The sequence below is a fragment of the Mobula birostris genome, chromosome 16 (genome assembly GCF_030028105.1).
Source record: "Mobula birostris isolate sMobBir1 chromosome 16, sMobBir1.hap1, whole genome shotgun sequence".
Lineage (NCBI taxonomy): Eukaryota > Metazoa > Chordata > Chondrichthyes > Myliobatiformes > Myliobatidae > Mobula > Mobula birostris.
In genome coordinates, this window is record NC_092385.1 from 72,008,841 (window position 1) to 72,034,735 (window position 25,895).

General features: G+C 42.1%; 1 protein-coding gene across 1 annotated transcript in view; it reads right to left on the reverse strand.

Moving 5' to 3' along the window:
• The window catches only part of LOC140211217 (guanine nucleotide-binding protein G(i) subunit alpha-2), a 321,281-nt gene that overhangs the window by 33,374 nt on the left and 262,012 nt on the right, over positions 1-25,895 (reverse strand). The window contains exon 6 of the mRNA XM_072280827.1: positions 344-473. Within this exon, the coding sequence (XP_072136928.1) occupies positions 344-473 (130 nt within the window). The remainder of the gene's footprint in view (positions 1-343; positions 474-25,895) is intronic.

A 25,895-nucleotide genomic window follows, 5' to 3' on the forward strand; every position in this document is an offset into this window, starting at 1 on the left:
GACACAGATGCATCAGGGGCATTTAAGAAACTCTTAGATAGGCACATAAATGAAAGAAAAATGGAGAGCAATGTGGGGGTGGGGGGGCAGGAGGGAGGGGTTAGGTTGGTCCTGGAGTAGATTAAAAGGTTGGCACAACATTATGACTCAAAGAGCCAGTACTGTGCTCCACTGTTCTATGTACATTGGACTGAAATCAGGTCATGGAAAAGCTCACAATTAACAGAGATTAGTCTATACCATGCAATTAACTCTTAATTGGATAGCCTTCTGAAGTTATCAATATTAATTTTATTTATTGCAAAGAGAATGGATTTGAAAACCTCACATGCATATTGCTTACCATCTCTTCATCCTCAGCGAGAACCAAGTCATACGCACTAAGAGCGACACAGAAAATGATAGCAGTGACGCCCTCAAAGCAATGGATCCACTTCTTCCTCTCAGATCTTTGTCCTCCAACGTCAAACATCCTGAAAAACAAAGTTTAAAAAGATGAAATGTTACTGTTCAATTTGCTTTACGTCTGAGAAAACGATCAACACAAGTGAAATGCAAAAGCAACTGTTAACTAAAACTTTAGACATCCATCAAGACATGCACTATACAAATTTGAAACTCTCACGATTTACTTCCAGGTTCTGGGCATACAGTCATCAAAACCTGAACATAGAAAATTATCTCCATTTCCTTTGCTATCCAAAACAATTTTTCTTAGTCTAATAAAAAGGCCACTGGACTCCAGGTCAATGATGGCAATTCCTACTTAATGCTCTTGGTAAGCATCAATTCTCAAATTGCAAGGAAAACAAGCATCCAGAATCTTTAATCAAGCTTGTTTTATACCTCTGCACACAAGGGCCAGTTAAGCTGGGATAAATACTTCAGTCTTTCAACTCAGCATCAGTTCATTTGTCTCAATTTAGTTTTGTGACACAGCAGCAAGCCAGAATCCCATGGACCAGGAGTTCCCTGATTATATTTGTCAAACAGCAATATCCATTTATATGGCATACTTAACAACCTTATGACTGAAAAAAAAACATTGAAAATGACTGAGGCTGTCTGCATAGAAAGAGTTGAGTAATATACTGTATTTGCATTTCGAGCTCATTTGCGTCAGACTTGGACTGTGTTGTGGACTTAGCCCAAATTATATACTGCTGGCATGGTTTTCTATCTGTCAACTCAATGAATAGTATATGGAAAGTATTCCATTTACCTTTCTAGCAACTCTGGGTAATTGTTAATTTGGCGATATGGTAATACACATACTTGATGTATTTGCTTAAAAGACATGTAGATCTTTCTGTAAATTCTACATTACTGTGTGAGCATGGATAAAATTAATACACAATATCTCTAAAAACAAGGGTAACTGTAAAACCTGAACCATTAAGTCACAAGTTTCTGGGAGTGCATGTACGGGGAATACTTACTTAGTCCCTTAACATCAGCATTTTGGTCAAGAAAACACAGCATCTTCTCCATTTCCTGAGGATACTGAGGCAAGTGAGGCGACCCCTTCACCATTCTCCATTCAAACCAATTTCTACAGGAGAACCATCAAGAGCGTCCTGGCCAGCTGCATCATTGTTGGGTAGGGGATTGTAAAGCAAATGACCACAAGTCCCCACAAAGAATTGCAAGGACAGGATAATCGAAGTCTCTCTTCCATCCAGAGATATTTATCAACCGCAGGGCCCTTAGCATTGTCAAAGATACCTTCCATCCATCCAACAATCTCGTTGATCCCTTATCATCAGGCAGGATATAGCTTCAGGCCAAGAACTGTTATGATGGGAAACAGCTTCTTTCCCCAGGCCATAAGACTATTGAACTCCCTGCCACCACCCAGGTCTAATCACACATGAAGCACCAGTAGTGAAATACTATTTGCTTTTTAAACTTGTGTCGCAAACTCACCTTATTATTTGTTAATTTATTTGTGGTAATATTACTTTGTGCTATGTGTGCGAGTTATTTGGGGCGTTGTTTCGTTTGGCAGTAAACATGCACGGTTGAATGACAATAAACTTGAACTTGAGTAAATTAAGGCTGGACTTGCTGAAAGAAGCATGGCCACATCTGCGCCAGGTGAGTCGAGCTGCAGCTCCTTAGGGACCATGTTAGGGAACTGGAGATGCAGTTCGATGACCATAGCCTGGTCAGGGAGAGTGAGGAGGTGATACATAGGAGCTACAGGCAGGTAGTCACACCGGGGCCTGGGGAGACAGATAAGTGGGTAACAGTCAGGAAAGGGAAGGGCAGGAGTCAGAGATTTGAGAGTACCCCTGTGGCTGTACCCCTTGACAATAAATACTCCTGTTTGAGTACTGTTGGGAGGGGAAGGGGGACAGCCTACCTGGGGGAAGCAACAGTGGCTGCGCCTCTGACACAGTCTGACCCTGTGGCTCAGACGGATTGGGAAAGGAATAAGGCAGCAGTAATAGGGGACTCTATAGTTAGGGGGTCAGACAGGTGATTCTGTGATGCAGGAAAGAAGCACAGATGGTAGTTTGCCTCCCAGGTGCCAGGGTCCGGAATGTTTCTGATCGCATCCAAGATATCCTGAAGTGGGGAGGAGAACAGCCAGAGGTTGTGGTAGATATAGGTACCAACAACATAGGCAGGAAAAGGGAGGAGGTCCTGAAATCAGACTACAGGGAATTAGGAAGGAAATTGAGAAGCAGGACCTCAAAGGTAGTCATCTCAGGATTACTGTTTGTGCCACGTGACAGTGAGTATGAGTACATGGCTGAGGGATTGGAGCAGGGGGCAGAGATTCAGATTTCTGGATCACTGGGACATCTTCTGGAGCAGGAGTGACCTGTACAAAAATGACAGGCTGCACTTGAATCCCAGGGAGACCAATATCCTGGCAGGGAGTTTGCTAAGGCTACTGGGGAGAGTTTAAACTAGGATTGCTGGGGGTTGGGAATCAAACTGAAGAGACAGTTGGCTCACAAATACAGAAAGCTTGGAGACAGTGCGAGAGGGAGGATAGGCAGGTGATCGAGAAGGGATGCACTCAGACCAATGGTTTGAGATGTGTCTATTTTAATGCAAGAAGTATTATAAACAAAGAGGATCAGCTTAGGACGTGGATCAGTACTTGGAGCTATGATGTTGTGGTCATTACAGAGACTTGGATGGCTCAGGGGCAGGAACGGTTTCTTTGAGTGCAGGCTTTAGATGTTTCAGAAAGAACAGGGAGGGAGGCAAAAGAGGTGGGGGAGTGGCACTGTTGATCAGAGATAGTGTCACGGCTGTAGAAAAGGAGGAAGACATGGAGGGATTGTCTACAGAGTCTCTGTGGGTGGAAGTTAGGAACAGGAAGGGGTCAATAACTCTACTGGGTGTTTTTTATAGATGTAAAAGGGACATCAAGGAGCAGATAGGGGGACAGATTCTGAAAAGGTGTAACAATAACACGGTTGTCGTGGTGGGAGATTTTAATTTCCCAAATATCGACTGGCATGTCCATAGAGCGAGGGGTTTAAATGGGGTGGAGTTTGTTAGGTGTGCTCAAGAAGGTTGCTTGACACAATATGTCTATCTCCTTTACCATAATATTAGAGACGGATAGGAACAGACAAGTTTGGAAAGTGTTTAATTGGAGTAAGGGAAAATATGATGCTATCAGGCAGGAACTTGGAAGCATAAATTGGAAACAGATGTTCTAAGGGAAATGTATGGAACAAATGTGGCAAATGTTCAGGGGATATTTGCATGGAGTTCTGCATACGTACGTTCCAATGAAACAGGGAAAGGATGGTAGGGTACAGGAACCGTTGTGAACAAAGGCGGTTGTAAATCTAGTCAAGAAGTAAGGAAGAGCTTATGAAAGGTTCAAACAGCTAAGTAATGACAGAGAGTTGGAAGATTATAAGGCTAGCAGGAAGAAGCTCAAGAAAGAAATTAGAAGAGCCAGAAGGGGCCATGAGAAGGCCTTGACGGACAGGATGAAAGAAAACCCCAAGGTATTCTACAACTATGTTAAGTGCAAGAGGATAAGACATGAGAGAGTAGGACCAATCAAGTGTAACAGTGGAAAAGTGTGTATGGAACCAAAGGAGACAGCAGAGGTACTTAATGAGTACTTCGCTTCAGTATTCACTACGGAACAGGATCTTGGCGATTGTAGGGATGACTTAAGGTGGACTGAAAAGCTCGAGCATGTAGATATTAAGAAAGAGGATGTGCAGGAGCTTTTGGAAAGCATCAAGTTGGATAAGTCACCAGGACTGGACGAGATATACCCCAGGCTACTGTGGGAGGCGAGGGAGGAGATTGCTGAGCCTCTGGCGATGATCTTTGCATCATCAGTGGGGACAGGAGAGGTTCCGGAGGATTGGAGGGTTGCGGATGTTATTCCATTATTTAAGAAAGGGAGTAGAGATAGCACAGGAAATTATAGACCAGTGAGTCTTAGTTCAATGGTTGGTAAGTTGATGGAGAAGATCCTGAGAGGCAGGATTTATGAACATTTGGACAGGCATATAATATGATTAGGAATAGTCAGCATGGCTTTGTGAAAGGCAGGTCATGCCTTACGAGCCTGATTGAATTTCTTGAGGATGGGACTAAACACATTGATGATGGCAGAGCAGTAGATGTAGTATATATGGATTTTAGCAAGGCATTTGACAAGGTACCTATGCAAGGCTTATTGAGAAAGTAAGGAGGCATAGGATCCAGGGGGAAATTGCTTTGTGGATCCAGAACTGGCTTGCCCACAGAAGGCAAAGAGTGGCTGTAGACAGGTCATATTCTGCATGGAGGTCGGTCACCAGTGGTGTGCCTCAGGAGTCTGTTCTAGGACCCCTACTCGTTTTGATTTTTATAAATGACCTGGATAAGGAAATGGAGGGATGGTTAGTAAATTTGCTGATGCCACAAAGGCTGGAGGTGTTGTGGATAGTGCAGAGGGCTGTCAGAGGTTACAGCGGGACATTGATAGGCATAGTTCCCTCTAAGCTGTGAGCATCTGTGCACGCATACATGTTTTTCAACCAGTGCACGAAGGAAATTAATGTGCGCACAAAAGGTTAGTTACCTAAAATAATGTAGTAATTAATAAATATACTTATTGAAAATAATCGTTTAGCTAACTATTTGTTAACTAGTTAGTCGGTTTTTCAAATACCACAATGCACGTCACTAATTTACGTCACCTCACCTATCCTGTTCCTATTTGTACAGCTGCATCACGGCGGCAGCCATGTTTGGCAGACAGTGTTCATATCGTAAAGCTTACAAAGATCTGTTTCAAATCCTGTAGATAGCTTACTAAGTTTTTATTGGAAAAATATTGATTCACTATGTCGAATTCAAAAGACGTGAAGGGCGTGAAGCGCAAAAGAACTGCACATTTATTTTAAATTGAATGGCTTAACAAAACAGTAGAAACTGTTACACTGAAAGCTCATGAGGTCATGATCGTTCAGCTACAAGAAATATTTATGTATGATTCGGAAACTGCAGTCATCTGTTTGTACTGTCGTGATGCGAAAGTTGTTGGAGAATTTGCTAGTGGAAAGAAGTGGGATGATATTTGGAAACTTGACTTTTTGAAGCGTCATTTGGCAAGTAAATCGTATTTGGACGGTGTACAAAAACTCAGGCAACAGAACCCGTCATTACCCGTTACATAAGTGCTACGCTTGTTACGGTTGAGTGCAGATGAGCAAGAGCGAAAACGATCAAACTCAGAGAAAATCAAATTTGAGGTACAAGAAGGGCCAGCTTTTGATTTCTTCGCAATTGCAGATTGTGACTTCACATTTGGTGATGAACAAGTTAATGCCTTTATGTCTAAAATATCATGATTTTCTAGCTGAAAATATTGTAATAGTTAGACAGTTGAATGATTTCAAATTTTCCATGCAAGAAAAAATTAAATCCAAACTGATTTTGAACTTTTCTCAAATGTTGGCATTTGTACTTCAAAATGAACAGTTTTGCAACCTTGCACGGTTGATGGACATTGGGGGAACCTTTCTTGCGTCTAGTTCGGACTGTGAGCGAGGTTTTAGCCTAATGAATCAACTCAAAAACAAGCTGAGAAACCGTTTATGTGAATGTCATTTGGATACGTTAATGAGAATCAAAAGCTATCAATGCGATGGAAGTTCTTTTAGTCGAGATAGAGTTTACAAAGAATGGGTAAATGCCAAAGGTAGGAGAAAGAAAAAAATAACTGAGTGACTTAAATATGATAAAAATTAAATATCTCCAACCTGATGGCATGAACATTGACTTCTCTAACTTCCGTTAATGCCCCTCCTCCCCTCGTACCCCATCACTTATTTATTTATTATTATTATTTTTTTTCTTTCCCCCTTTTTTCCCCTCTCCTTTTTGTCCCTCTGACTATAACTTCTTGCTCATCCTCTGGGCTTCCCCCACCTCCCCCTTTCTTTCTCCCTAGGCCTCCCATCCCATGATCCTTCAGCCTTGTATCCCTTTTGCCAATCAACTTTCCAGCTCTTTAACTTCATCCTCTCCTCCTCCTGTCTTCTCCTATCATTTCAGATCTCCCCCTCCCACTTTCAAATCTCTTACCATCTCTTCTTTCAGTTAGCCCTGATGAAGGGTCTTGGCCCGAAACGTCGACTGTACCTCTTCCTATAGATGCTGCCTGGCCTGTTGTGTTCACCAGCATTTTTTGTGTGTGTGACTTAAATATGTATGTTATTTTGTTGTTATTCTGTGCAGTTTTATGTCAAATATTTCGTAAACCTACATTATCTGTCCCATGTGTGCATTCAGTGCGCACATACTTTTGTCACAGGAAAAAAAATTGCATAACATAAGATTTTTGCGCATACTGCCTACTAAAAATTAGAGGGAACATTGTTGATAGGATGCAAAAAAATGGGCTGAGAAGTGGCGGATGGAGTTCAACCCAGCTAAGTATGAAGTGGTTCATTTTGGTAGGTCAAATATGATGACAGAATATAGTATTAATGGTAAGACCCTTGGCCGTGTGGAGGATCAGAGGGATCTTGGGGTCCAAGTCCATAGGATACTCAAGGCTGCTGCGCAGGTTGACTCTGTGGTTAAGAAAGCATACGGTGCATTGGCTTTCATCAATCGTGGGATTGAGTTTAGGAGCTGAGAGGTAATGTTGCAGCTATATAGGACCCTGGTTAGACCCCACTTGGAGTACTGTGCTCAGTTCTGTTTGCCTCACTATAGGAAGGATGTGGAAACCATAGAAAGGATGCACAGGGGATTTACAAGGATGTTGCCTGGATTGGGGAGCATGCCTTATGAGAATAGGTTGAGTGAACTCGGCCTTTTTTCCTTGGAGCGACGAAGGATAAGAGGTGACCTGATAGAGGTGTATAAGATGATGAGAGGCATTGATTGTGTGGATAGTCAGAGGCTTTTTCCCCAGGGCTGAAATGGCTAGCACAAGACGGCATAGTTTTAAGGTGCTTGGAAGCAGCTACAGAGGAGATATCAGGGGTAAGATTTTTTTTTTTATGTAGAGAGTGGTGAGTGCCTGGAATGGGCTGCTGGCGATGGTGGAGGCGGGTACGACAGGGTCTTTAAAAAGTCTCCTGAACAGGTATATGGAGCTCAGAAAAATAGACGGCTATGGGTAACCCTGGGTAATTTCTCAGGTAAGTACATGTTCAGCACAGCTTTGTGGGGTGAAGGGCCTGTATTGTGCTGTAGGTTTTCTATGTTTCTAAAACGCAAACTTGGATTTTATTTTTGTTACTCTCAGCTCAACAGCACGCTCCAGCAATGTTCTCCCTTTTAGAGTTCACACAGTCAGAAATCTCTGAAAGGTTACTAATTTTTACAACTTTCTGCCGTGCCACCAAATGCCCATTCCTCAGACAGGAAGCACAGCAGTATGTGTCGATTACTCATGCAATTCCAGCTCTCATCACTACAAGCCGGTGCTGGACCTCCTGCAGATTTTCTCTTAGCAGCCAGTATCATTGCAAGGTGATCAACAGCTTGAGACTAAGTGTTTCTCTCTCTTCCACAGTGGACAAAAGGGTAAAAAGTGACATCCGAATGTCACCGACTGCACATATATTCAACCAAATGAAACAATGTTTCTCCCCACATGGTGCACCTACAAAACAGAACAACACTCAGCACCTAAAGCAAAATATTACCACAAATAAGTTGATAAAACATAATTCAAAATGCTTGTGAAGTGTGCAGCACTGATAAATAGTAACCAGCTCAATGTCCTAGTGATCATACTTCTGTGGTAGCAGGGTTTTCATTAGTCTCACAGCCTGAGGGAAGAAGCTGTTACCCAGTCTGGCAGTCCTAGTCCTGATGCTTCTGTACCAGCTTCCCTCCTTCTTGACAGTAGGGGGTCAGAGAAATCCTGGGATGTGTGCTAGGGATCCTCAACAATGCTTCTGGTCCTTTGTCTGCAATGTTCTCAGTAAATGTCACATGGGGGGTGTGACGGACCCTGATGATCGTCTCGGTAGTGTTTACTGCCAGCAGTAAAGACTTATGGTTTGATGTCTTACAGCTTCCGTACCACACAATAATGTAGCCAGATGGGATGATCTCAATGGTTTTCCTGTAGAAAGTTGTTAGTATGGGGGTGGGAAGCCTTCCACACCTCAATCTCATCAGGAAGTGCAAAATGCTGCTGTTCCTTCTTGACTAGTCATAGTCATACTTTATTGATCCGAGGGAAATTGGTTTTCGTTACAGTTGCAGCACCATAAGTGAGGTGGTGTTGTGGGTCCAGGTTAGATCGTAAAATCTTTACTTCTCCGAACTATTAAATCCATCACATGCATGTCCCAGTTAAGAGTACAATACTCTGTACCTTCAGATACTACATACTGTAGCACCATAATTGCTCCCATAATGAGATTACGAATGCAAACATGTTCTAGTTCCAGAACCATTGTACCCTCCAGCATGGGAAGCAACCACTTGGCCCATCAGATTAATTGTATCCAAAAATAACAAATGCTTAGGTTAACCTCATTTCCCTAATCTATGTTTGCATCCCTGCCAAGGTCTTCACAATCTAGCCAGGGAGTTCTGAACATGGCGGGATTCTGTTGTAGAATTATACCACACTATAGCACAGAAATGGGCTCTTCGGTGCTGGTCTCATTGTCTTCCTAGTCCCATCGACCTGCACCCAGACCACAGACCTCCATACGCCTCCTAGCCACATACCTATTCAAACTTCTCTTAAAAAGAAAATAAATTACTTGCATTAGGCTTGTTTACCTTGAAAGTTATCAGTTTGGAGCACAATTTTCTGTGAAATGACACTAAGGAGTATTAGTTGATCTGTTCCTATGAAGCCAAGGTGCAAGACACAGTACAAGCAATCATACATAGTATAAGGCACACACAAGATAGCAGTAAACATATAGTCACACAAAAAACATAATATAGCCCAAGTCCAAGTGACACGTCCTATAAATTGATGATGCATGGATGTTGCAGTTAGTTCTCAGCAGGCTGCAGCAATCCAGCTCGTCTCCCATCAAGTGAACACTAGAGGGCAGCATGAATGGGAAGGGCCAGTCTGCAGTCCAGCTTGGATGAGGCGCCACACTGCCTCTGGTGTCTCCCCATGGGGACTGCTACAACAAGCAAGTCCGCAGCGTGAATGCAATAAGACCTTGCAGCTTGTTTGAAAAAAATCCTGGGCTTCAGTTACACAACAATTCTGGAATCCATAATTAAGGAGGAACAGCAGGACATTTAGAAAACAAAAGACAATCAAACGGAGTCAACATGGTTGTTTGCAGAGGAAACTGAGGGAGCTTCCAATATTTGCAATAATGGATGAGGTGACCAAGTGTACTGTAAAGTACAGTATGCAGTTACAGTAAATACTTAGGAATGTTTATGCATTTTTACAAAGGTTTTGGAGTTGAAATCTGAGATGCTTTAAAACTGATCACACTAAACTAAAAGGCATGGGAAGAGAAGGGAACAAAGAGTATGAGTGAGGATTTGAACTGCACCTGGGAGTACTATATACAATTGTATGATCAATATTTAAGGATTTATTTTCACTGAAGGCAGTGGAGTAGTGATGTTGGTTCCTGGATTGATGGGTTACATATCAAGAGTAGTTGAACCTATACTTACCTGCATTTGGAAAAAAAAGAGGTGCTCTTATAGGAACACAAGATTCTCAGGAAATGACAAGACAGGTACTGAGAAGGTGGGGTTAACTAGAAAGGCATAGCTTCAGAAATTATTGGTCAACTGATGACAAACAAGAGAAATTTCTTCTGAGGACTGTAACTGTCCAGAATCACCTAACCCTGAAACTTGAACACATCTACAGTGGAGTCTGACACACTTCGGAACACATTCGCAGTGGATGTGACAGATAGCCAAACATATTTGCAGTGGGGTGTCAGATATTTGAACTACATAGCAATTACAGGATATGGGAAGCAGACTCGGATGTGCTATTGAAGCCAATATTGATCAGCCATGGTCTTACTGAACAGTAGAGTAGGCTCGAGAGGCTGTCACTGTGATACAAACTTTCTGGGCAAATCTACTACAATGGCAATGGTGAACAGTGGAGGCAGCAATGAATGAGCTCAAAAAGGAGCTTCAAATGATTTTAGGAAGAAACAGTGCAGGCAATCAGCTTGTCATACATTAAGCAAGACTGACAACTAATCTGTTTGAGCCCACGTGACTTAAAAGCATCACTTCCAGTACAGCAATTGGTTTAGTAGGCTCAATAATGCCTTTACTGCACTTTATCCACTTTGCATTGAAACTGTGTTGAAATACTCAGTGTTCAATACAAGGACATGCCCTCTTCTCAATGCTCCCATCAAAGTGGTGTTACAGGAGCCTGAAGACATACCCAATGTTTCAGCAACAGCTTCTTCCCTTCTACCATCAGATTTCTGAATGGACAATGAACCCCAGACAACATCTTCACTATTTTCCCCCTCATTTTGCACAATTTATTTGTAAGTTATCATTTTTGTTATGTGTTGCAATAGACTGCTGTGGCAAAACAACCGATTTCATGCCATATGCTGGTGATATTAAACCCGATTCTAAATCTGATGCTTTTTTATGCAAAAGCCACAGTGTGTTCATTAAAAATGAGCAACATATGGCAGTGAAAGCCATCAGTAATTCAACATGTGGAAAGTGCTGATATCCATAAACCTTTGAAGTTTCTTCTTGCAGGTCTGCAGTGGCATCGGATGAACTGAACGATAGGCACTGTGCACTGGCAGCTATTTATTGATTAACTATGGCTGCCTTTGAAAGCAGTACAGAAATGACAGCCTGTTATTTTTCAATCTAATGAAATCTTCCACAAATGTGAAAAATTTATAGAGAAATAAAACCAATGCTCTGATAGAGCTACTAAAGAACCACATGGTGTGTTGGTTCAATTAGTCAGGGGATTGAGTTCAAGAGCCCTGAGGTACTGTTACAGCTCTATAAAGCCCTGGTAGACCACACTCAGAATATTGTGTTCAGTTCTGGTCATCTCATTATATGAAGGATGTGGAAGGGTTGGAGAGGGTGCAGAGGAGATTTACCAGGATGCTGCCTGGACCAGACAGTATGTCTTATGAAAACAGATGATAGAGGTGTACAAGATGGTAAGAGGCATAGACAGAGTGGACAGCCAGACAACACCAACGCCTTTGAGAGTAAAATCCTCAAAAAGTAGTAAATTCTGTCCAATACATCACAGGTAAAACACTCCCAACCATTGAGCACATCTACATGAAACAGTGTCATAGGAAAGCAGCATCCATTATCAAAGATCCTCACTACGCAGGTCATGCTCTCTTCTCGCTGCTGCCATCAGGAAGGTACACGTTTCTCAGGACTCACACCACTAGGTTCAAAAACAGTTACTACCCCCTCAATCATGAGGCTCTTCAACAAAATCACACTCAAAGTTTCTCACTCTCTGCATGCCAATTTGGCTGAACCAAGGAGCACTTTCAGAAACAGACAAAGACAACTGCACTGCTCTAAAGAGTGCTCTATGAGGCTATACAGGCTCTATAATGAATTATCCTATTGCCAGGGAAATAATGGCCCCCTCCTGTTAGACTGTTTGTGGTAACTTATTTTTTATTCCTTCGACTGCTCTTCTAATTTTTTATATCTGTGCATTTGTAATGCTAGTGTGACACAAATTTCCTTTGGGATTGATAAAGTATCTATGTATCATTTAAAGACTCTTGTCATTCCATGTAAGTTAGTTATTGCTATTTATTTATAACTGTTTTTGCAGTTTGTTGTCCATTGATCCAGTTTCCAATTACTGTTCTATAAATTTGCCAAGTGTGCCCGCAGAAAAGGAATCTCAGGGTTGTATATAGTGACTTGCGTGTACTCCGATAATAAATTTTCCTTTGACTTTTAACTTTGAGGTTGAGCGAGTTAGGACTTTTCTCTTTGGAGTAAAGGATGATGAGAGGTGACTTGATAAGGGATGTACAAGCTAAGAGGCAGAGACAGAATGGATAGCCAGAGACTTTCTTCCCAGGGCAGAATTGGCTAATACAAGGGGCATAATTTTAACGTAGTTTTAAGTTTGAGGGTGGGCTGGGGTAAGAAGATAAGTCAGACATATGTTCTTCACATAGAGTAATGGGTGCATAAAACGCCCTGCTGGGAATGGTAGTGGAGGCAGATATATTAGGGGCATTTAAGAAACTCTTTGATAGGTACATAGATGTGGTACATAGTGCATAGGTACATACATATTGGACAAAGGAGAGGCAGCGGATGCAATTTACTTGGATTTTCAGATGGCATTGGTGCCACACACAAGGCTGCTTAACAAGATAAAATCCTATGGCAGCACTTTCAGTTTGCTGGATGAACTCAGCAGGTCGGGCAGTATCAGTTAGAAACGATGAGTCGACGTTTTGGGCCGGAACCCTTCATCAGGACTGAAGAATGAAAGATGGGGAAGGATTTGAAGAATGCTTGTAGCGTCAGTTGAAAGACCAGTAATTTGAAAGACAAAGGGGTGGGGGAGGGGAAGCATTGAGATGACACTACAAGCATTCTTCAAATCCTTCCCCATCTTTCATTCTTCAGTCCTGACGCAGGGTTCCGGCCCGAAACGTCGACTCATCGTTTCTGACTGATGCTGCCCGATCTGCTGAGTTCATCCAGTGTATTGAAAGTGTTGCTTTGATCTTTTACAGCATCTGCAGATTATTTTGTGTTTAAAATCCTACGGCGTTACAGGAAGGATACTGGCATGGACAGAGGAATGGCTGACAGGCAGGAGGCGAGTGGGCATAAAAGCAGCCTTGTCTGTTTGGCTGCCAGTGACTAATGGTGTTCCTCATGAGTCCATATTGGCATTGCTACTTTTCACTTTGTCAATGAATTAGATAATGGAATTGATGACTTTGTGACAAGGTTTGTGGATGATACGGTAGAGGGGTAGGTAGTGCTGAGGAAGCAATGTGATTGCAGCAGGACTTAAGACGAATTGGAAGAATGGGCAAAAAAAGTGGCAGTTGGGAAATGTATGATAATGCATTGGTAAAAGGAACAATAATGTGGACTATTACCTAAATGTGGAGAAGGTTCAAACAATAGAGGTGTGGTGGGACATTGGGAGTCCTCATGCAAGACTTTCAGAAGGTTAATTTACAAATTGAGTCTGTGGTAAAGAAGGCAAATGCAATGTTGGCATTTATTTCAAGGGGAATAGAATATAAAAGCAGGGAGATAATGCTGACCCTTCATAAGCCACTAGTCAGGCCACACTTGTCAACAGTTTTGGGACTTATATCTCAGAAAGGATGTGTTGTCATTGGAGAGAGTCCAGAGGAGGTTCATGAGGATGATTCTGGGAATGAAAGGGTTAACATGCGAGAAGCATTTGGCAGCTTTGGGCCTATACTCACTGGAATTTAGAAAAATGCAGAGGTATCTCATTGAAACATATCGAATGTTGGAAGGACTAGATAGGTTGGATGCGGAGAGGATGTTTCCTATAGTCAAGGTACCCAGAACTAGAGGGCATAGCCTCAAGATTGAGGGGCAGCCTTTTGGAACAGAGGTAAGGAGGAATTTTTTAAGCCGGAGAGTAGTGATCTGTGGAATGCTGTGCCAGAGACTGCGGCAGAGGTCAGGTCGTGGGCATAGTTTAGACGGAAGTCGATAGTTTCCTGATCAGTCAGGGCTTCACAGGATATGGCGAGAAGGCAGGTGTATGGAGTTGAGTGGGATCCGGGATCAACCATGATGGAATTGCAGAGCAGACTCGATGGGCTGAACGGCCTAATTCTGCTGCTATGTCTTATGGATGATAGAAAAATGGAGGCCTATGTAGGAGAGAAGGGTTAAATTGATCTTAGAGTAGGTTAAAAGCTTGGCACAACATTGTGGCCAAAGGGCCTATACTGTGGTGTAATGTTCGATGTTTGACCATCTACTTGCCACTTTATCTTTTAAGACACATGGATAACATCCACCAGGACCAGTAGACTTATTTAAACAAAATACCAACTATTTGCTCAGGACCATTGCATTGATTCCTCCTCTTCAAGTCCCTGATTTATGCTCATCCTAAGGATGCTACTTGAATACTCATTATGCGATCTCAAGTTCCAAAAATCCTGACAGGGCCCACTCGCTTTTCAAATCTCACGCTTACTCACTAGAAAAAAGTCAGCACACAAAGAAATGTCCTTACTTAGTAATGAGTAACTGCCAATTTCATTCCCCACAGATTTACAGTAGCTTTGTTTTGAACTCCTTTCTTTGTCAAAGCTGGCAGATGAGTAATTTCTCATGACAAGGCCACCTGAAAACTCCAAATGCCATATATTCTGGAAATCTGAAAACAATGCTGCAAATACTTGGGAAGTTGGGCAGCATATGTGGAGTTAATCATTTTACTTTACAACTGGGAAAACTTGTAAGCAAATTTGAATACAGGATGTGGGAAGTATGGTGCTTCGTTAGTGTAGCAGTTAGCACAACGCTATTACAGCACAGGGCAGAGTCTGGAGATTAATTCCAATTTTATCTGTACTCAGTCTGAACGTCCTCTGTGGAATTCATGTGTTTTCTGCAAGTGTTCTGGTTTCCTCCCACAATCCAAAGATGTACCAGTTAGTAGGTTAATTGGTCATTGCAAATTGTCCCATGATATTCTTCCATCTTTTTCCTGGTGTTTCTCTCTCCATGGATATAGCCTGACTGCTGTTTAACTAACAGTATTCATTGCCTGACTACAGTATTTATTTCCTGTGTTTGAAGGAAGCTGTTTAACTAACTCTGGCATATTGACACAGTGTTCTAATGATTCAAGGCAAAAATTGTACGTCACTTCCATCAAGTCAGCCCTAGGGCCCAATGAACATTAACTGTTCAAATGAACTCCCACATAACGTTTGCATATGTACTCCAAGTTGCAAAATATCTGATTTTTTTCCCTTCTGATTGATGCCTCAAATTCTGAATAACCCAAGCAAATGCCAGAGACAAAATAGAGTTCCACGAAATATTGTTTCACAACAGGGCAGTGCACTAGTGAAACAGTTAGTGCAAAAGCTTCACAGCAGCAGGGATACCAATCAGCATTCGATTCCCACCACCTTCTGTATGTTCTCCCCACGACGTGTGGGTGTCTTCCCCTTTCCTCCCACATTCCAAAGATGTGTCGTTAGGGTGAGTGAGCTGTGGCTTGTAGAGTCATAGACCATGACAGCACAGAAACAGGCCCTTTGGCCCATCTACTCCATGCTGAACTAATAGAATCAGATTTAACATCACTGGCATACAGTATGTTGTGAAATTTGTTGATTTACTACAAAGCAATACATAATAGCTATAAATTACAAAAGTATACGGACACACACACATGATATACACATGTATAAGTTACTGTAAAAAGAGATAGTGTTCATGGGTTATTTCTTCATTCAGAAATCTGATGGCAGAGGGGAAGAAGCTGCTCCAGAAACATTGTGTCTTTGGGCTCTTGTACCCTCACCTATTGTTCTGCCTAGTAAGTTACATTAGCGTTAGAAGCTTAGCAACACTTGCAGGCTGCCCCAGTACAATCCTCACTGATTTGATTTGATGAAACTAATGCATTTCACTGTATATTTCCATGCACTCTGCTTTCAAGTACAACCTTTCAAAAGAGTTATTACTCCATACTTCTCTGGATTAAGTACCCCTGGAATTGAACTAACTGGAGGCTGTTACGATGCTGATTAGATACACAGTACATCTATTTGCATTGTAAATAAACCACACTGAGTACCAATTTATCCAATGATTATATGACTGCCTGTTATCATGACTGAACCTAGAATGTAAATTGTAAATTCAGGGATAATTTTAAACCAAATGACTTTTCTCCAAATCTTTTTTCTCAAAACAGGATAAAATGGAACCAAAGATTTGTGTTACACAGTGAAACCAAAGGACATTTGCCCTTCTGTGTGCAACTTAACACATACAGATCTGAATAATTGGCACATTCCCACACAAAAAATCACTTACGAATTTTACGTCAGTGTGTGTTTTGACATGAATAAGTATTCAGGGAACTGGAGGTTCTCTTTCTTCAGGCACAACAGTTTTTTTTAGAAATATACAGCATAATGGAGAAGTAAAAAGAGAACGTTCTGCTCCTTTGATGTTACAGAACTATGCTCGTTCAACACAAAATCACAATAATTAAACGGCTCACTGTGTTTTGCACACTTCACCCCAGCAAGGAATATATGCAGATTAAACTGGAATTACATTAACAAGGATGTTTTTAGTATTCTTTTTTTCTAATCAGACTTCCCTGTATTACAGAAGAAAATACATCTTCCTTCTCCTTTCTGTTTTCCCTACCCCTCCCCTCCCTTGAGGAGTGTGCACACACCCCACATAAAACAGCAATGATTTGCTGGAATATTTTACTGATTGTAGCAGCACCAAAGATGAAATCGAAGCTCCTCAGTGCCTTATGGCACTGGCTGCTCCTTTCTTCTACAGTTCCTGCACATCTAATACGAGAACCTCATGGTGGGGAAAATGACAGCATCCAACTAACTGACACATGCAATAATAATCAAGTTACTGAAATTGAGGCAGCACAACAGGAGACTGTGAAAGGGAAACACTGATGTCAGGACTCCACAGGCAGAGAACTAGCCTTGTGTTCATTTTACCAGGGTGATTAAAAAAAGGTAGACTTCCATAAATGGTTCTTTAATCCCAAATATTTCCATCTGTTTACTAGTGTGCATCAGTGGCTGCTCTCCATCATTTAAAACTGCAGATAGACACAACCTGGGAATAATTTGGCAAAACATCCCATCCCTACCCCCTACCCAGCTGCCTCTCACTGATATCACAAATCTGGATAACAGATTGGGGATCAATATCCACTCAGAAACAGTCTTTAATCAGAAGACAAAGTGGCAAGGAGCAATTAAGACCTTGATAATTCAACAGATGTTATTGTTTACAACACATACCATGGAATAATTCAATATTCGCACTGAAACTCCTCAGAGGTGTAAATTAAATCGATGCATTATTTTTCTCTCCCAAAGAAATTGTCCCAAATCTTGAATTAACAAAACACTAGGTTGTAAAATAATGTCAAGCTAACTTGCACAGATGATTTCAACTTGCTATGAAATTGATCCTGCTGATTTTCTTGTGATCCTACTTTAAAAATTCTTTGTTCCCATGCAGACCCCAGCATTATTTACTTGTCATTCTAGCTTTAACTGAAAACTAATCCATGTGCCACAGAACCAGGGGCTTTCAGTTATGCTAGGAGGACCCAATTTTAATGATGTGACCTTTCTACACAGTTGAGAAGCCTCCTGCAATTAACATACACAACTTATGAACCTGTAATAACACAAACATTTTCTCTGGTCCCAGTATGGGGCACAGTGCTGTAGCCACATGTCGTTGTGGTTCTTTTTTTTTTAAAACAGGTACTGGTTATAGTCCAAATTTCCTTTGCTCAGTCACACTCCAGTTTATTTATTTTATTCCTTAGGGTTACTAAAATTCACAGAAAGATCAATACTTAAGACATTAATTTGTGTTTTTTTTAAAACATGGAAGGTCATTTGGACTATCAAGTCTGCAGTGGCTTTCAAAATTTCCCTCAGCCCCTTTCCTCCACTTACTGTAGGTCTGTGTCATCTATTCCATCTTACCTGCTCAATATCGAATGTAGGATTATCCACAGTCACAACACCACACATACAGTAACCATGCTCAGGATCATCCAGGCTACTGGAGACGTGCATCAGCAGCACCACCTTTCTTCTCCCCAAATTCCAGCCCTTACCCAAAACAAATGTAGAACAGTACAGTAACAGGCCCTTCAGCCCATGATGTTGTGCTGACCTTTTAACCTACTCTAAGATCAATCTAATCCTTCCCTTCTATATAGCTCTCCATTTTTCTATTACCCACGGGCCCATCAAAGAGTCTGTCCAGCATAGCTCTACGATGGCGCTAGAAAGCGGCTTCTTCGAGCTTAAAGCCTGGTTTATACTTCTGCGTTAACTGGATGCCGTAGCCTACACGCGTTGTGAGCATTGGTGTGTCTGCGTTGCTCGGCAATTCGCACACGTCTCGCATGCGCACTCACCTGCAACTCGCAAGGCATTATGGTCATGGTAGTCTCAAGATGCGAGCGTCTTTTTTCGTGCGAAATGTGTCCTCCATAATTTCGGAGGTCTGTAAAGCTTTATGGAAAGCATTGCAGCCAGAGTTCCTTCCCTGCCCTTCAGTCGCCCAATGGGAAGCTATTGCAGCGTAGGATGACATGCGATGCTACCCAGCAGACCATTCACAGTGTTGCGTTCTGCGTTGCCGCGACGCGCGGTTACATTTTGGGAGAGATGCGTGTCGCAGCAATGCAAGCTCTCGCATAGGGTTCCGCGTCAGCTTTGCATAGGGTTTGCAGCGACACGTTGACGCAGAAGTATAAACCAGGCTTAACTGTGGAAACAGCTTAATTTCTACCTTTAATGGCTCTTTTATTCCTTTTCCAAGGTGGATGGGGTTCTGTTGATGTCCCTCACCTACAGTTGCACTCTAGTTCTTTACGACAATGGTTCCTGCTACCAGGGCTCACTGACCGGCCATTTTTCAATATCGCAAGGATGCGGTCGAAAAGTCGAGTACACCCCAGGGGTGCTGAGGCACTGAGACTCTGTGGCCCTGGAGACAAGCCGATTCCACACCGGTGCCAGTGACCAAAATAGTGAGAAAACAGAGTATCACAAACAGCGGATCAGATGTTGGAGGCCTCTTGACGAATTGCTATCTTTCTCTCACTGGTGTGGGAAGAATTTGTTGCTGATTCTTGAGTCTGAGAACTTGGCGGGAGGGAGGGGGAAGCAATGCAGCAGACTTTAACACTGCAAATCGGCGAGTGTTTTTTGTCCCCTCTCGTTGTGTGACACTTCTCTGCCCCTTTATGGGGGAGGGGCAAGGGCAGGGATGTCGAATTGTTGGGGAACGATGAATTTTTGTTGTGCTGCAGATCATGGTCTTTCTTTGGGGCTTTGCTATTGCTTGGCTTGCTGGGTGAAGGGTGCTGATGATTATCCCTGAAGTGAAGGAAGGAAGGAGGGTCCATGCTTAGCTGCTGCTTGTGCATAGGAAGGGGAAGTGGGGAGGGTTTTGAGGTTCTAATGTTTTTACTGTGACTCGTGTTTGGGGTACACTTCTGTTTTCATGGATGTCTACTAAAAACAAGATTTTCAGGTTGGTCATGCACTTTGGTATAGAAATAAATGTGCAGACTATTTTCTAAATGGGGAGAAAATCCAAAAATCTGAAATGTAAAGGGACTTGAGAGTCCTTGTGCAAAACACCTTAAAGGGTAACTTGCAGGTAGAGTTGGTGGTGAGGAAGGCAAATGCAATGTTAGCATTCACTTCAAGAGGTCTTGAATACAAGAGCAGGTATGTGATGCTGAGGCTTTATAAGGCACTGTTGAGGCCTCACCTTGAGTATTGTGAACAGTTTTGGGCTCCTCATCTAAGAAAAGATGTGATGACACTGGAGAAGGTCCAGCGGAGGTTCACAAAGATGATTCCAGGAATGAAAGGATTATCATACAAGGAAAGTTTGATGGCTCTCAGTCTGCACTCACTGAAATTTAGAAGGATGGGGCGGGGGGGGGGGGGGGATCTCATTGAAACCTTTTGAATGTCGAAAGGCCTAGACAGAGTAGATGTGGAAAGGATATTTCCCATGATGGTGGAGTCTAGGACAAGAGGGCACAGCCTCAGGATAGAGGGGCGTCAATTTAAAACAGATGCGAAAATAATTATTCGGCCAGAAGATGGTGAACATGTGGAATTTCTTACCACAGGCAGATGTGGAGGCCAGGTCAATGGTTGTATTTAAGGCCTCTTAAAAAAAAACCCTACATTTGACATCTTTTCCTCCACCAACATTAAAATGATGTCCTCTCATATTAGCCATTGTTGTCCTGAGAAAAAGGCACTGACTACCCACTCTATCAATGCCTTCTATGATCTTAAAAGACTTTATCTAGTCACTGCTGGTTCTCCTTCATTCCAAACAGCAGACCCAGCATGCTCAACCTATCCTGATGTGACATGCTCTGCAGTCAAGGCAGCATCCTGGTAAATCTCCTCTGCATCCTCCCAAACGTGGAAGTTTTGGAGAGAATCCATGAAACAACCAGAAGTGGACAGTATACCAAGTGCGGTCCACCCAGAGTTTTATACAGCTGCAACATTACTTCCCAGTTCTTGAACTCAATCCCCTAACTATTGAAGCCCAACACACTATATGCCTTTTTTAACCATCATATAAACTTGTCCAGCAACTTGGAGGGATTTGTAGATGTGGATCCTAAAGTACATCTGTTCCTCCACACTGCTAAGAATTCTACCTTTGCCCTTGTACCCTGCTTTAAATTCCACCTTCCAAGGTGTATCATTTCACATTTCTTTGGACTGAACTCCATCTGCCCTAGCCCAAAGTATTCCTGGAAGAGAACTACATGGAGACTGTTACCATGCCGATTAGATACACACTACAGCTATCTGCATTGTAAATAAACCACACAGAGTACCAATTTACTCAATGATTGTATGACCACCTATTATCAGGACAGAACCCAGAATGCAAATTATAAATTCAGAGACAATTTTAAACTGAACGACTCACAGAGCCTCAACATTTTGGCAGACATTTTGAATGCCAAAAATGCAGAATCCTTATTCTGCATCCTTCAAGTTCTATAAGGAATTTCTTAAACTGCTGAGAGTCGGAATTCACCACTACACAGAATGGTTGAATCAGATCAGACTTATACAGAGTCAGGGAGATCTCTCATTGAGGAAATTGTGGAATACGTATATAGGGAAAGCAGGAAGAGGCAATAAGAATGGAGGTGGCTCCTGGATAGCCTCACCGCTACCAGAGAGCTACGGCCTCAATATCTCATTACTAGACTATGAATTCTATAGAAGATTTAACTCACAAAGCAAACATTCAAGGCTTGCAAAATTGTTTTGTTATATCTTAACCACTTTTCTTCACAAGAACATGAAAAACAACAGTGAACCAATGGCAAGTTAGGCTACGGACTGTGTAATTTAAGTTAACTGAAGCCTGGGAAAGGCCAGATTAGACATTAATCTCAGAAAATGCTTTGGAAATGTTATGCTATATTTTTGTCTTAAGGTGCAACAATCAGTGCTTTAGAATGGAGGCTTATTCTTGCGGTAATGGTTGCCCACAGGATGTTTAACCAGGGACAATACTGAGGTATGTCCTTTATAAAGCTGAGGTTTTATAAGGCATTGATCAGACTGCACTAAGAATACTGTGTGCAGTTGTGAGCCCTTTGAAAAAGAACATGGTGGTATTGGAAAGGATCAGCACGTGGTTCATGAGAATGATCTTGGCAAAGAAAGGTTGAACAGGAAGAGTGTTTGTTGGTTCTGGGTCTGCACCCACCAGAATTTAGAAGAAGAGCAGAACTCATTGAAACCTATTGAATACTGAAAGGCCTACATAGAGTGGACATGGAGAGGATGGTATATATGATGGGCGAGTCTTGGACCAGAGGGCACAGCCTCAAAATAGGCCAACCCTTTGGAACAGACAGGAAGAGGAATTTCCTTAGCCAGAGGGTGGCAAATCTGTGGAATTCATTGCCACAGATAGCTGTTTTGACCAGTCAATGGGTATCTTTAAAGCAGGGTTGATAGGTTCTTGACTAGTATGAGTGTCAGGGAAAAGGTAGAAGAAATTATGGAAAATTGGAGTTGAGAAGAAAAATAAATCAGCCATGATGAAATAGTGGAGCATACTCAATGGGATGAATGACCTAATTCTGCTAACACACTCAAGATGTATTTTCATTTTACCGAAAATGGTTGCCCCTTCTCCAAGCTTGTGCCGTGAGCTCACTCAGCATGAAGCAGCTTATTGGAAATGAAATTAACAGTTTAAAATTCAACATTATAAAATTCAAGTCAGTTGTTAATTGATGCTGCCATCAGAATCCTAAAAGATTCAAGTGTTTGAGACTGAAATGTAATTATTAACGGGTATGATTAAAACAAAAAGGGAAATTACTGCTGTTTCTTAGTAATAGCAGACATCACACTGTTAGTAAGAGTTACCATAACAGTTACACATGAAATTGAAATTTCTTGGGGAAAGTTGAGGCCTCCATTCATCGGGGTCAACCATGGATGTTGCATTCTTCCTGACTATGTGATTCGCAGGCAGGTATGCAAGCCAGGCCAGTATGATATGGAGTGCAAGCTGTTGCCCATGCAGCAGGATCCTCCCTCCACGCAGGTGATGAATCCAAAGGAACAGCATAGACATTTTGCCAGCAGCAGGGTCACAGTAGTTGCCAGTCAGCATTGAACTCAATGTTGAACTGCCTTAGTGGCTCTCGATCTAGAATTTTACTCTGGGTATCGCTGGAGGTTTGAGATCCATTTTCCTTCTCCTAAATGAGTTACCAATCATGGCTGACAAGCCCCACCTGGCCAGAGTGACTGGTGGGGCCAGTAACTAGCCTTTGCCCTTTCTCCTGTCCTGACTGGAGAAAGAGGGCAGGTGTAAATATTAGGAGGACAAATTCACATGTGCTCAGTTCAACAAAACCACTACCACCACAGCAAAATCCAAGTGCAACATATAGGGTTCAATGACAATATGACTGAAGTGAGGAAATCTTTAAACAGAATCAAAAGCAAACAATTTTTCAGTTTTATTACAGTATCAGCACTTTTCCTTTCCCTTAGGATTGTGGTAAAGCTAAGTTCAATTAACTTTAGCTATTCTTCCTTCTAATGTCATTCTACATAATGAGAATCAGTGCTGTGCTTTACAGTGGGGTTAATCAGTCAATGAAACATTGAGCATTACAGACCCTTCGACCAACAACGTTGTGCCAACCTTTTCACTACTTTAAGATTAATCTAATTCTTCCAACATTGGCAAAAAAGGCAGCAAAAAAATGAAGGGCAATCTAAGAGTTTCTTAAATGACCCTAATATAGCTTTCTCTACCACAACCCCTGGCAGGGTATTCCCCTCTGTAATCATTACAACCACATCCTCAGCAGATGCAAGCACATGTATTTACTTAGAGATACAGCACGTAAACAGGCCCTTCTGTCCAACTACACCCATGTAACCAATTAACCTACTGACCTGTACCTCTTTGGAATGTGGGAGAAAACTAGAGCACCCGGAGGAAACTGACACAGTCACAAGGAGCACACATAAAGTGCTGGAGGAACTCAACAGGCCAGATAGCATCTATAGAAAAGAGTATAGTCAACGTTTCAGGCTGAGATCTTTCCATTAGGACTGGAGGAAAAAAAAGATGAATCAGAGTTAGAAGGTGGGGAGAGGGGAGGAAGAAGCACAAGGTGATGGGTGAAACCAAGAGGAGAGGAAATGGCCACAGTGTGAAATCCCAACCTCACAACAAACAGCCGCAGAATTTGCCTTGGGTCATTAGTGTTATAACATGTTACACTAGTTGGATTCAATGAATAGGACTGGAAACTCCACCCAATTTCTCCGTTCCATCCCAAATCAGAAAACTTGTGCTGGCTTTAAATCCATGCAGCAATCTGAAACTTTATCTAGGGTTATAAGGAACCATCTCACTACCTCTGGGCTGCTTCTGCTTCTTGCAGTTTCTTAAGTAATTTTCCATCATGTGCATTTTTTCTGTATTCTCAATTAGGGCTGATCACCATCTTCATTTTGTGCATGGAACATTCAGACACACTGGTTTTAAAACATTAACATGATATGTGTCTAGACACAGAAACCTGACAGCTTAGTCAATGGATCTATGATCAACTTTTTGCTGAGGTCAGGGCTCTCTGTTGCCTACACTTCCATTAAACCAGGATCAACACGGTTGTCATAGCCAATTTGGGGGGGGGGGGGATAAGCTCCCACTATAGCTCAAATACCATCTATAAATTTGCTGATGATACAACCATTGTTGGTAGAATCTCAGATGGTGATGAGAGTGCGTACAGAAGTGAGATATGCCAGCTAGTGGTGTCGTAGTAACAACCTGGCACTCAAAATCAGTAAGACAAAAGAGCTGATTGTATACATCAGGACAAGTAAGACGAGGGATTAGAAGTAGAGAGATTGAGCAGTTTCAAGTTCCTGGGTGTCATGATCTCTGAGGACCTAATCTGGTCCCAATATATCGATGCAGTTACAAAGAAGGAAAGATAGTGACTATACTTCATTGGGAGTTTGAAGAGATTTGTTAAGTCAACAAATACACTGAAAAACATCTATAGATGTACCATGGAGAGCATTCTGACAGGCTGCATCACTGTCTGGTGGGGGGGGACGGGACCAAAAGCTGCCATTGGATCCTCGATTTCTTAACTGGAAGGCCACAGTCTGTGCGGATTGGTGATAACATCTCCTCCTCGCTGACGATCAACACTGGCGCACCTCAGGGATGTGTGCTTAGCCCACTGCTCTACTCTCTATAAACACATAACTGTGTGGTTAGGCAAACATTGCTCAAATATCATCTATAAGCTTGCTAATGATACAACCATTGTTGGTAGAATCTCCAGAGGTGACGAGAGGTGACAGGAGTGAGATACGCCAACTAGTGGAATGGTGCCACAGGAACACATACCAATCCTCATAGAGGGATCAGAATTGGAGAGAGTGAGCAGCTTCAAGCTCCTGGTTGTCAAGATCTCTGAGGATCTAACATGGACCCAATATATTAATGTAGTTATAAAGAAGGCAAGACAGCGGCTATACTTTATTAAGAGTTTGAAGAGATTTGGCATGTCAACACATACACTCAAAAACTTCTATAGTTGTACCACGGAGAGCATTCTGACAGGCTGCATCACTGTCTGGAATGGAGGGGCTACTGCACAGGACCGAAAAAAGCTGCAGAAGGTTGTAAATCTAGTCAGCTCCATCTTGGGTACTAGCCTACAAAGTACCCAGGACATCTTTAGGGAGTGGTGTCTGAGAAAGGCAGCGTCCATTATTAAGGACTTCCAGCACCCAGGGCATGCCCTTTTCTCACTGTTACCATCAGGTAGGAGGTACAGAAGCCTGAAGGAACACACTCAAGTTATTCAGGAACAGTTTCTTCCCCTCTGCCATCCGATTCCTAAATGGACATTGAAGCTTTGGACACTACCTCACTCTTTTTACAAAAAATACAGTATTTCTGTTTTTGCATGTTTTTAAAATCTATTCAATACGTGTAATTGATTTACTCGTTAATTTGTTATTATATTTTATTTTATTTATTACTTTTTTTCCCCTCTCTGTTAGATTATGTATTGCATTGAACTGCTGCTGCTAAGTTAACAAATCTCACAT